Raw genomic sequence first — 13,099 nt, 5'->3', positions numbered from 1 at the left:
TCATACCTATGACCACCCGGCAACAGCGGGCCTGGCTAAGACTAAGGTCACCCGAGGCCCTGCCGTTCACTGCCAGTGTGAGGAATGCTAGGGAGCTTAAAATGACCCGGACAGGTGGAAACATTGGAACTTGCCACCGATCAAACTGGGATGGTGGTTTTTATATTGAACAAAATGTTCAGAGAATTTGCTTCAGATCCAGATTGAATATATATCAAACACTTGCAATACTTGTGTGCTTGATTTGTGTCAAGCACAATGGAATAGTGCCAAAGGTGCAAACTCCATATGCCAGGCAAGCTAAACCAGCCCACCTGAATTATTTAAAATATGTATTTGACTCAGGTGTTATTTGTTGAAATACATTGAATAGAAAACCTGCAACACCCATGCATGTGATGCAACAGACAAGCTCACAAACCCATAGACGTTTCCATAGACTTTATTTTAGGATTGTTTCTCTCTCGATCTAACAGGTATACACAGCACTCTTAATGTCATGGCTTTTTTGTTGTCTTAAATACTCTCCATTCTATAAAGAAAAACTGTAAAAATATTTAATCATAACTAATGAAAAGTTCTCTGGGAGATTGGTCAGGTGGACTAGGGGGCAGAGGGGTTTTCGTGGTCCATGGGGGGGATGTTGGACGGTCTGTGGGGGAATAGAAGTAGACGGAAGGGGATTTGGAGTAGCAGCCAGCAGGGGTTCACCGCGAGGAGGGGGTGGTGTTACCATTGAGCGAGAACCTGATGAATAGAAGAGGGTAGATTTAAATGAGTGACTAGGTGACACTGAAGTGATAAGACTCCAATGAATTGCACTCGTGTCCTTATAGTCATACCTCACCTTTTATTCTTTGTCCTTTCAGATCAGTGGGGTTAGTCACAAAGGACAAGAGATGAGAAAAGGATGTCACTGAAGTGTATTGGAATTGTGTGTGTGGGTGTGCTTGAAGCCAGACTCACCTGCAGACTCTCTCCATCATGTGTGTGACGAGACGGTCAGAGATGCCGGGACAGGACTCCTCAGCCAGGTTAAAGGCATTCTCCAGCTCTTCGATGGCCCCCACGCCACCTCCAGCAGCCCTCCGCTTCTCCTTTAACTAGACAGGACAAACACAGAGATTAGTTCGATTTCAGCATAGATATAAAGTTAATAGAAAAGGAAAATTGTATTGTCCATACAATGTGGACATTCTAATAAGTAGCTTCTGTAACTTGTTACCTCTTTGAAAATGGGAGTGACCAATGCCGACAGACACTGTGACTTGGGTTGGCGTTTCACCGAATCTGCAGACTAAAGAAAAAAAGAAATTCACAGTGTCCCAGCCCAAACTGTTTGTTTGTGTGTTTAAATGTGCACCAACATGGTCTCACCTCTGTATCGGATTGTGTGTATCCCTTCTGTAGTTTGTTCATGGAGCTGGGTCGGACTGTGGGGAAGGTCCACACGGGACTCTGGTTGTCGTCACCATCAGCATCCCTGTAAGAAGAAGAGACAGTAGGTCTGTTTGAGATGTTTAATTCAGTACCACGTAAAATAGAGAACTGCATGTTCTATATCTACAGCCAGTCAGAAATATTCAATATGTTGGTTAGGTTGTCTGTGTGTCTTTCAAAACTGCTTCATCCATTGTGCACTGTATATGTCTGCGCTTGTGTGCGTGTTAAGGGCCTCACATATCTGAGTCGTCTGAGCTGGACTCCTCCCCGTGGCCCTCGGACCTCCAGCGACGGTAGCGGTCGATGAGTTCCGACAGGTAGGCCGTCTTCTTGGTGTAGCGTGTAATGAACTTGTGCTTCACCAGCTCCTTGGCTGTTGGCCTCTATGGAGGGAAAGAGCGTAGTACAAAGACACGCATTCATTCCCATACTAAATATGGCTGCTTTGAGCGCTTTATAAATGAAGTTGGTCTTATGATAAACTTTAAATATAGGTGCCCCAGCAACACAATAGAGGTATTGTAAGTTTATTTCTATGAATAAAACAAACAAATGCTTATAACAGCGTAAGTACACGTGTTCTCTTTTATGGAAGGCTGCCTACAAAGTCATGCTCTTGATAGGTTGTCTACTGCTAGTCCCCTCAAACAAGTAGACTTTTCAGGGCCAGTTTCCCAGAACCCAGATTAAGCCTAGCACTCAACAGAAAATCATTGTCAATGGAGAACTTCAACGGAGAAAGTAATTGACTCACAAAGCGCGGGTCTTTATTGAGGCAGGCCTCCACAAACTCTTTGAAGGGCTTGCTGTAGGATCCCTCCAGGGTGGGAGGGGTGTTCTTAGGAATGAGGAAGAGGACCCTCATGGGGTGCAAGTCTGAGTTGGGGGGCTCCCCTTTGGCCAGCTCAATGGCCGTGATGCCCAGGGACCAGATATCCGCCTGGGAGGAAGCCAGACAAGTGTAAGACAGCCAAGTATATACAGATAAAAACATATGTGCTCACACACAGACACACTTAATATTTATGTGTACAGAATTCATAAGGGATGTGCTGAACATGTATAAAGAGCCTGACATCAAAAACAATTAAGCAGCAGTAGGATTAATGTAAATTCCACCTCAATTCAGTCAATTAAGGAAGTGAAACGATCTTCCAATTCAAAAATAGAAAAATGTTCATTGACAATAAGAGGCTCTTCTCAGATTGGAGTTTCATTGAATATCCTGAACTAACGTAAATAAACCCTGCTGACACTGACAACCCTACAGACTAGGACATATTTGAGCCAACTGCCAACTCCGTGGGGGCTACTGACCTTAAAGTCGTACGCCGACTGTTTGATGACCTCGGGCGCCATCCAGAAGGGAGTGCCCACGAATGTGTTCCTCTTGATCTGGGTGTCGGTCAGCTGGCCCGCCACGCCAAAATCTGCCAACTTCACGTCGCCTTGCTCTGACAGCAGCACATTGGCAGCTGCCACAGAGAGAGGGAGAAGGGGAGGGAGAAAGCAAGGTTGGTGGTCAATATATTAGAATTATAATAATAAATGCCACGTAGAAGACGCTTTTATCCAAAGTGACTTACAGTGAGAACTTACATTTAATAGATATCACAACACTTACAATATTCAAAAAGAAGATGGCAATTAATGTGCTCTATGTCGATCTATTGGCCTACAGCTATTGCTGTGTATAAATCTGTTTTTATGGATGATTCTCCTGCAACATCTCCAGCCCCTGATGAATCAGAACATCTACTGTTTTAACACTGTAACGACATGTAATAGCAAGATTGAACAATATACATGTTGTTTATCGGTAACGTTAGATCACAGCACTACCCTGTTAGCTAAAGAGCACCATTAATTAACAGTTAGCCAGTCGTTTCAGCAGCCCCAATCTAATAGTTTGTTGTACTTGCCCAACACCCTTTATTTTTCATTAGTAGTACCTATATCAGCCAATCACAGTTCGTAATTCCCGGTGAACCTGACTGAGCCCGGCCATCTTCAGTGAGATCGAGGTCAGAAGCTCCTTGGACTGTTCCTCAACTTTATTGAATTTGACCTGTGTTTAGTGCATGCATCTAATTGTAAGTACTGTGACATGTCATTGCTTGCTAAGGCAGTTTAGTTATTTACCATGTTTATGGTACCATGTTTTCCTTTTCCATGTGCTTCATGCAATTGCTAGCTAGCTAAGCCAAGATGTTAGCCAGTCATCTTAACATTAGCTTGCTAGTCTTGGTATAGCACATAAGTAACGCCATATCGTTTTAGGCATATTATTTTACTCATGTTGTCAGGTTAAAGGTATAGCCGTGTTTGTGGACATTTGTAGTATTTTATGTAGCCTCATGTAATTATAAAATGTTGCTACAATATGTAGGTACTGTATGTAGCTAAATGATGCATATAGCCTAAAAGCCTGTCCCTTTCCAGATGAAGCAGTTGGGCACTATTCCACGTTGGTTCTGGTCTCATGCAAGACCTTAGATACATTCCAGTCACGTTTACTTACCAGTAAATAGGTCTTTATTAAGTTTATTTGGCATTGCCCCTTGCATTATGCCATGGCATAGCAGTACCTTCTCATAATATATTCTGTATACCCCCACAGTCTACTCTATGGTATGTCATGTAAGCCAATACTAATGGTTATTTCTTTCCTTTCTATTCCTTCATCAGTGGTGGCTGGTGGCACTTTAAATGGGGAGGATGGACTCATAGTAATGGCTGGAACAGAATAAATGGAATGGTCTCAAACACATCAAAGACCTGGTTTCCATGTGTTTGATACCATTCCATTAAGTCCATTCCATTAATTATTATGAGCCGTCCTCCCCTCAACAGCCTCCAATAGCTTCAATAGAACCACTTTTACACACACTTATACAGTAGGCAGTCAAAACAAGGAGTGTGGTGTGGTTAAACCCAGTATCTGTAATAAACCTGTTCTGAAGATATCTTGGACTGGACAGATCTGTGTCGGCTGAACCGTATATCCAATGGCACCTATGGCTTTCTACTAAGGCCCCGTTCCAATGGTCTTCCCAGATCAGTCTTTAGTATTTTTTCAACTATTAAAGACATGCTCCGGTACTTTGACATTTTTTGTTTGGCTGGATGTGTCAATGTGTAGATCATACCTGCATAATATACACTACATAACCAAAAATATGTGGACACCTGTTTGTCAAACTTCTCATTCCAAAATCAAGGGCATTAACATCCGCCAAACCAAGATTAGTTTGTCAGACTGCCAGATGGTGAAGTGTAACTCATCACTCCAGAGTACGCATTTCCACTGCTCCAGAGTCCAATGGCGGCGAGCTTTACACCAGTTTAGCCGACGCTTGGCATTGTGTACGGTGATCTTAGGCTTGTGTGCGGCTGCTCGGCCATGGAAACCCATTTCATGAAGCTCCCGACGAACAGTTCTTGTGCTGATGTTGCTTCCAGAGGCAGTTTGGAACTCGGTAGTGAGTGTTGCAACCGAGGACAGACTATTTTTACGCGCTTCAGCGGTCCCATTCCTTGAGCTTGTGTGGCCTACCACTTTGCGGCTGAGCTGTTGTTGCTCCTAGACGTTTCCACTTCACAATAACAGCACCTACAGTTGACCGGGGCAGCTCTAGCATGGCAAAAATTGGACTGACTGACTTGTTGGAAAGGTGGCATCCTATGACTGTGCCACTTTGAAAGTCATGGAGCTCTTCAGTACGGGCCATTCTAATGCCAATGTTTGTCTATGGAGATTGCATTGCTGTGTGCTCGATTTTATACACCGGTCAGCAACAGATGTGGCTGAAATAGCCAAATCCACTAATTTGAAGGGGTGTCCACATACCATGTTGTGTATGAGGAGAGTTACTGTCTTACCTCGATTAGCCACAAAATCCCAAGTTTAAAAGCGACAGTTTTCTGGAAGCTGTGCCATTTTCCCCACATTCACCCCCACGTGGGCCAGCCCCCTAGCAGTTTGAGTTTCAGCCAATGAGATTCAGCCCCTTGTCATTTGAGTGACAGCTAGCACAATGCAAACACAGTAGAGAGAGCAATGACGTGCTGTACATATCTACACATTTGTGACGTAGTATGCAATTTTCGGGGACCACTTTTGGCTCATGGGCGCTACTTTCAGAACTACTGGCTAAAAAGTATGCAAAAGTACCGGAGAATATCTTTAACAAAACTAAAATGGGAGATTGGAATAAGGATCATTATTACTGGCAGGCCCATTTCTTGTGCACTTTACATAAACTCAACCGCAGGACTGAATATTTATCACTCTTAGAACCTAATGAAGTCTTTGTGCTTTCGGAGTAGCAGGTTTATGAGTATCACATGCAGAATATTGCTTAGCCTATTACCATTTCATTGTTGCTGGTTATTTGAAGAAATGTCCAAAACTGTTCTACTTATTGTATATACTGTATAGGCCTACTGTATGTATGTGTGTTTATTTTCAGTCTTCGGCCCCTATCTATTTTATCAAAACATGTTTCCGCACGGTTTTGAACCAGGGACCTGGACCGAGCAGAGACTGTGCATCAAGTAGATAAAACACGTGCAGACACTGAGACCTTTAGTTCGGGGAATGAAAAGTCGGTTCCGCAGCCACAGCAGCTGCTGTTTACTTTTTGAAAATATGTGTTAGGCGAACGTGATAACCACTACACTACGTAAACTGCCAGGAGAGTGCAGGCTCAGGGTATCATTTTGATGGGTGGGGGATTCTGTTAGGGGGTGCTGTCCTGTTGCATAGACAGATTGATAGAGGACCAAAGGGAGCAGCCTGCACCTTTGATATCTCTGTGGATCTTCCTCTCAGAGTGCAGGTACTCCAGTCCCTTCAGTATTTCCCTCAGTATGGTGGCGATGTAGGTCTCTTCTAGAGGCCCAGGACGTAGCTGAAGAGAGAGAAATAGTGGGAAGGGACGGAGAGAGATAATGGGAGAGAGAAAAAGAAAACGGGGGAGGGAGAAAGGGAGAGTTTCTTGCTGAGAGCCTATTTAGATTATTGCAAAATACATGTGCTGTGTACATCCTCCAACTCATTTTCCAACTCATGCCTTTGTATTGTAAGTCAGAATTTATTAATCAGACATCTAAGTCAGCATTTATTTATCAAACAATTGGCATTGATTCAATTAAATACAATTGTACTTATCCCCTCAGGGGCCATTAGGAAAGGCATTGTCTTACCAGGTCCAGAGCTGATCCCCCACCTAAATACTCCATGATGATCCACAGCTTAGTGCCCTGGAGAAACAGAGACCGAGACGTTTTCAATGCTAAGGCCTGCTGTGAGATTTGACCTGAACATAGGCAGAAGTCTGAGTGTGTGAGTTTGTGTGTGTATATATTTGTGTATGAGTGATATGTATGTATGTCTGTGTGTGTGTGTGTGTGTTTCTTTCAGTCTCTGTCTATCTATGCATTTTAGCTTTACCTTCAGGTAGGAGCCATAGTACTTGGTGACAAAGGGGCTGTCACACTGACTCAGTACAGTGATCTCCTGCTGTATGTCTTCGATCTCGTCCTCGGCTTCCTCCAGGTCAATGATCTTGATGGCCACCACCTCTTTGGTGCGGTTGTTGATGCCCTTGTAGACCTCTCCAAAGGAGCCCTTCCCAATACGCTCCTGCTTGGTGAAGTATTCCTCAGGGTCCAGCCTGGAATTCTGCTCCACAAGAAAGCAGTGACATCATAGAAGGACCTAGTAAGCTTTTTTTATTATTATTTTATGGGGCAGATCAGCTTTAATATTGCAGATAGATTGTAGCTTCCATCAATGTAATTGTCTGCATCACTTCCAGTCCCCCATATACTGCAAATATATATAAACTTAGCAAAAAAAGAAACGTCCCTTTTTCAGGACCCTGTCTTTCAAAGATAATTCATACAAATCCAAATAACTTCACAGATCTTCATTGTAAAGGGTTTAAACACTGTTTCCCATGCTTGTTCAATGAACCATAAACAGTTAATGAACATGCACCTGTGGAACGGTCGTTAAGACACTAACAGCTTACAGACAGTAGGAAATTAAGGTCACAGTTGTGAAAATGTAGGACACTAAAGAGGCCTTTCTACTGACTCTGAAAAAGACCAGAAGAAAGATACCCAGGGTCCCTGCTCATCTGCGTGAACGTGCCTTAGGCATGCTGCAAGGAGGCATGAGGACTGCAGATGTGGCCAGGGCAATAAATTGCAATGTCTGTACTGTGAGACGCCTAAGACAGCGCTACAGGGAGACAGGACGGACAGCTGATCGTCTTCGCAGTGGCAGACCACGTGTAACAACACCTGCACAGGATTGGTACATCCGGACATCACACCTGCGGGACAGGTACAGGATGGCAACAACAACTGCCCGAGTTACACCAGGAACGCACAATCCCTCCATCAGTGCTCAGACTGTCCGCAATAGGCTGAGAGAGGCTGGACTGAGGGCTTGTAGGCCTGTTGTAAGGCAGGTCCTCACCAGACATCACCGGCAACAACGTCGCCTATGGGCACAAACCCACCGTCGCTGGACCAGACAGGACTGGCAAAAAGTGCTCTTCACTGACGAGTCGCAGTTTTGTCTCACCAGGGGTGATGGTCAGATTCGCGTTTATCGTTGAAGGAATGAGCGTTACACTGAGGCCTGTACTCTGGAGCGGGGTTGATCGATTTGGAGGCGGAGGGTCCATCATGGTCTGGGGCGGTGTGTCACAGCATCATCGGACTGAGCTTGTTGTCATTGAAGGCAATCTCAACGCTGTGCGTTAGAGGGAAGACATCCTCCTCCCTCATGTGGTACCCTTCCTGCAGGCTCATCCTGACGTGAGCCTCCAGCATGACAATGCCACCAGCCATACTGCTCGTTCTGTGCGTGATTTCCTGCAAGACAGGAATGTCAGTGTTCTGCCATGGCCAGCGAAGAGCCCGAATCTCAATGCCATTGAGCATGTCTGGGACCTGTTGGATCGGAGGGTGAGGGCTAGGGCCATTCCCCCCAGAAATGTCCGGAAACTTGCAGGTGCCTTGGTGGAAGAGTGGGGTAACATCTCACAGCACGAACTGGCAAATATGGTGCAGTCCATGAGGAGGATATGCACTGCAGTACTTAATGCAGCTGGTGGCCACACCAGATACTGACTGTTACTTTTGATTTTGACCCCCCCTTTGTTCAGGGACACATTATTCAATTTCTGTTAGTCACATGGCTGTGGAACTTGTTCAGTTTATGTCTCAGTTGTTGAATCTTGTTATGTTCATACAAATATTTACACATGTTAAGTTTAAAAATAAACACAGTTGACAGTGAGAGGACGCTTCTTTTTTTCCTGAGTTTACACACACACACACACACACACACACACACACACACACACACACACACACACACACACACACACACACACACATAGTACCAGTCAAAAGTTTGGACAAATGGTGGCTACTTTGAAGAATCAAAAATATCAAATATATTTACATTTGTTTAACACTTTTTTGGTTACTACATGATTCCATATGTGTTATTTCATAGTTTTGATGTCTTCACTATTATTCTACAATGTAAAAAATAGTAAAATAAAGAAAAACCCTGGAATGAGTTGTATATACAATACCAGTCAATATATTTTCCTTTATTAAGTTCTAACCCTACCACCCCTCCCCTAATTGGAGTAAACTAGTGGCTTCTACTTCCAGCTTTATACGTACTATATACATTTTACGGGCACAATCTATTTTACAGTAGTTATATTTTGTTGATTTTTACTCCTGTCCTTCCTCTAACCTCAACCTCTCCCATCTATTTCTTTCACCAAAGTTCTGAACCTATATACGTTTGACAGACACAGTATGTTTTACATTAGTTATCTTGTTATTAGTTGTTATTATTATTCACAACCTTCAGCTCCATTCAACCCCTCCCATCTATCTCTCAACACCATCCATATTGGATTTCTATTTGCCATATATTTTTCAACTGTGGTGTGATGTTTCACAAAAGTTCTGAACCTTCTATTTTCATAATTTCTACAGATTGCAAATAAATAAAATAAAAATGTTGCTAAATGTATTATATTATTGATCGATTTAATATTGCTTTTCAAATCTGCAGGTAAATGTTGCAATTCTACAGCCATTCCTGGACCTGTATCCAAAAAACGAGCTACATATGGACAATACCAAAACAAATGATCTAATGACTCTGTCTCTTTGCAGCAAAATTTGTTCATTTATTTTATTTTTATTTAACCTTTATTTAACTAGGCAAGTCGGCTAAGAACAAATTCTTATTTACAATTACGGCCAAACCTGGACAACGCTGGGCCAATTGTGCGCTGCCCTATGGGACTCCCAATCACGGCCAGATGTGATACAGCCTATATAACATTCTATTGGTTGCAAGAATTTTGTATAATAATTTAAATTGAAAAATTCTAAGTTTTGAATCAGGCATCGTTTTGCGTATCAGTTCATAAACCATGTGCCATGGAATCGGTACGTCAAAAATCTCTTCCCAACTATTTTGCAATCTATATGGCACAGCTGTCAATGTTTTGGTCCTTAAATTACACTGGTATACTTTTATCACAATTTTCTTTAAACAATTATGGTCTTCAATGCAGGGCCGACAGACAAGTTCCCTACTTTTTTCCACTTCCACTTTCCTCTTCCATTTTTACAGTAATGCTGCAATTAGTTGGTTGTAATTTTGGGTAGAGCAGACATTTCCATATATGTTTGTTAGCTTCATGTGTGACAACTCCACCAGTCCTATTTACAGGGTTCAATTCTCGGGCCGACTCTCTTCTCTGTATACATCAATGATGTTGCTCTTGCTGCTGGTGATTCTCTGATCCACCTCTACGCAGACGACACCATTCTGTATACTTCTGGCCCCTCTTTGGACACTGTGTTAACTAACCTCCAGACGAGCTGCAATGCCATACAACTCTCCTTCCGTGGCCTCCAACTGCTCTTAAACGCAAGTAAAACTAAATGCATGCTATTCAATTGATCACTGCCCGCACCTGCTCGCCCGTCCAGCATCACTACTCTGGACGGTTCTGACTTAGAATACGTGGACAAATACAAATACCTGGGTGTCTGGTTAGACTGTAAACTCTCCTTCCAGACTCACATTATTAAGCATCTCCAATCCAAAATTAAATCTAGAATTGGCTTCCTATATCGCAACAAAGCATCCTTCACTCATGCTGCCAAACATACCCTCGTAAAACTGACCATCCTACCGATCCTCGACTTCGGTGATGTCATCTATAAAATAGCCTCCAACACTCTACTCAACAAACTGGATGCAGTCTATCACAGTGCCATTCGTTTTGTCACCAAAGTCCCATACACTACCCACCATTGCGAACTGTACGCTCTCGTTGGTTGGCCCTCGCTTCATACTCGTCGCCAAACCCACTGGCTACAGGTCATCTACAAGTCTCTGCTAGGTAAAGCCCCGCCTTATCTCAGCTCACTGGTCACCATAGCAGCACCCACTCGTAGCACGCGCTCCAGCAGGTATATCTCACTGGTCACCCCCAAAGCCAATTCCTCCTTTGGTCGTCTTTCCTTCCAGTTCTCTGCTGCCAATGACTGGAACGAACTGCAAAAATCACTAAAACTGGAAACACTTATCTCCCTCACTAGCTTTAAGCACCAGCTGTCAGAGCAGCTCACAGATCACTGCACCTGTACATAGCCCATCTGTAAACAGCCCATCTAGCTACCTACCTCATCCCCATACTGTATTTATTTATTTATCTTGCTCCTTTGCACCCCAGTATCTCTACTTGCGTATTGATCTTCTACACATCTACCATTCCGGTGTTTAATTGCTATATTGTAATTACTTCGCCACCATGGCCTATTTATTGCCTTAACTTACCTCATTTGCACTCACTGTATATATACTTTTTGTTTTCTTTTGTTCTGTTGTTGTGTCTTATGAACTGTATGTTTTGTTTATTCCATGTGTAACTCTGTGTTGTTGTATGTGTCAAATTGCTGTACTTTATCTTGGCCAGGTCGCAGTTGCAAATGACACCTTGTTCTCAACTAGCCTAAGTGGTTAAATAAATGTGAAATAAAAAATAAATAAAATGTATGATATAATTTACAAAGATACTTTTTATTTTTTTATTCCCCAAACGTTTTGTTTATTTATTAGTATATTTGGGTTTAATCACAATGTTTGTTGTATTATTTGTTCAGTTTTTTTTCTGATGGATTAAATAGAAATTGAAAAAGAAAGTGATATTTGGGAGATGATTTCCATTTCAATAACTGAAAGTGCGAGGTTGTAATCTGAATAAAAGGGAAAAGGCCATTCTTTATCATGGAGTGAAACGTTCTTATGAATTTGCTAGAGAACCAGTTTGGATTTAAGTATAACTTTTGTATAACTGAAGCCTTTAGTGAGAGGTCTAATTAATGATTTAATCATTTCTGCTCTCTGAATTCATATTCATTATGTAAATAGGCCCTTTTAATTTTGTCTGGTTGCCATTCCAAATAAAATGGAATATTCCCAATACGCTCCTGCTTGGTGAGGTATTCCTCAGGGTCCAGCCTGAAATTCTGCTCCACAGGAAAGCAGTGACAACATAGGACTTAGTAAGAGGCACAAATACAGGCTTTATTAGCTCGCAAACTGGATCTGTCAAGACATTTGGCCATTCTGGTTTTGGATAAACTATTTGTAAGAGGTTATTACAGTTTAGAAAGGTAATTTGATCATATGTTGTGCAAATAGGCTACAATATAAATCGTGAAAATAGGCTACACTGTTATTGGTTAGCTGGTTTACTTGATGGGGATTAGGAGGATGTGTGTTGTTGACAGAGACAAGATTAAACATTGGAGGCTGAATGAATTTCGGATGGGTGTGTACATCTCCGCTATCTTCGAAATCTCCAGTCGTCTGTGTCAGTGTGTAATGGTTTAGCTAGGCGCCCCCACCCACCTAAACCCGCCCATCTATTCATCGAATGCCTCGCAGTCATCGGGGTTCGCCTTGGCTAAACGGGGTGACAGTCCCTACAGATTAAGCTACCTACCTGGTTCTGCATGTCGCGTAGGTGCGCCATCCGGTCGGCAGGTTTGACAGGAAAAGGGCAGCCGCAGCCCTTTCTGCCTGAAAGACGGAGTTGTCAAAATTCCTCTATCTTATTTTCCCTCCTCTCGAACCCCTTCCGTTAGCAGGTTGGCTAACCAAATAGCTAAACACCCAAGCTATCGTGCTGTCACTCCGCAGTGTTTTCGGCCTCGAATCGCCCGACGGCGGGCTTTACAGCCCGGCCAAGATGCAAGCTATGTATCGTGTAACTCCATGTATAAGAGTGACATTGAACAGGAACAAAATGTTTCCGTATATTAATATTTAATTCATATCAAAGAACACTCAGCCTGTTCTTTATTTGTTGCTTGAGGAGGACAAAATAATGGGTTGAACAGCGCATGTGCGTCTTTCAAGGAGTGCAGGGTTGTGGGAGTTGTATTTCCACGCGCAGTCGCGTCAGACACAAAGTACATTTTATCCACAGTTCATCGTATCATACACTGTTGCCATTTATCTCCAATTGTAGCAAGTTGTTACATAAACAACTATAATATGCAACGCAGTAAATATGTAACTCCA

General features: G+C 42.9%; 1 protein-coding gene across 2 annotated transcripts; it reads right to left on the bottom strand.

Moving 5' to 3' along the window:
* Positions 1 to 426: 426 nt before the first annotated feature.
* On the bottom strand, positions 427 to 12,922 carry stk25b (serine/threonine kinase 25b). Of its 2 annotated transcripts, NM_001140433.1 has the most exons (12): positions 12,519 to 12,881; positions 6,899 to 7,129; positions 6,652 to 6,708; positions 6,248 to 6,356; positions 2,761 to 2,918; positions 2,198 to 2,383; positions 1,681 to 1,826; positions 1,378 to 1,483; positions 1,226 to 1,297; positions 967 to 1,103; positions 848 to 862; positions 427 to 747 (listed from the first exon to the last, which is right to left on the bottom strand). In NM_001140433.1, the coding sequence occupies exons 1-12, from the start codon at positions 12,546 to 12,548 to the stop codon at positions 708 to 710; spliced, it is 1,287 nt and encodes a 428-aa protein (NP_001133905.1). In that variant the 5' UTR covers positions 12,549 to 12,881; the 3' UTR covers positions 427 to 707. The 2 variants fall into 2 exon arrangements, with proteins under 2 accessions (NP_001133905.1, XP_014045169.1); XM_014189694.2 differs by lacking the exon at positions 848 to 862 and having other exon boundaries at positions 12,519 to 12,922.
* Positions 12,923 to 13,099: the final 177 nt, after the last annotated feature.

The sequence above is a fragment of the Salmo salar genome, chromosome 03 (assembly GCF_965601325.2).
Source record: "Salmo salar chromosome 03, fSalSal1, whole genome shotgun sequence".
Taxonomy (NCBI): Eukaryota; Metazoa; Chordata; class Actinopteri; order Salmoniformes; family Salmonidae; genus Salmo; species Salmo salar.
This window is presented reverse-complemented; position numbering and strand designations above follow the sequence as displayed.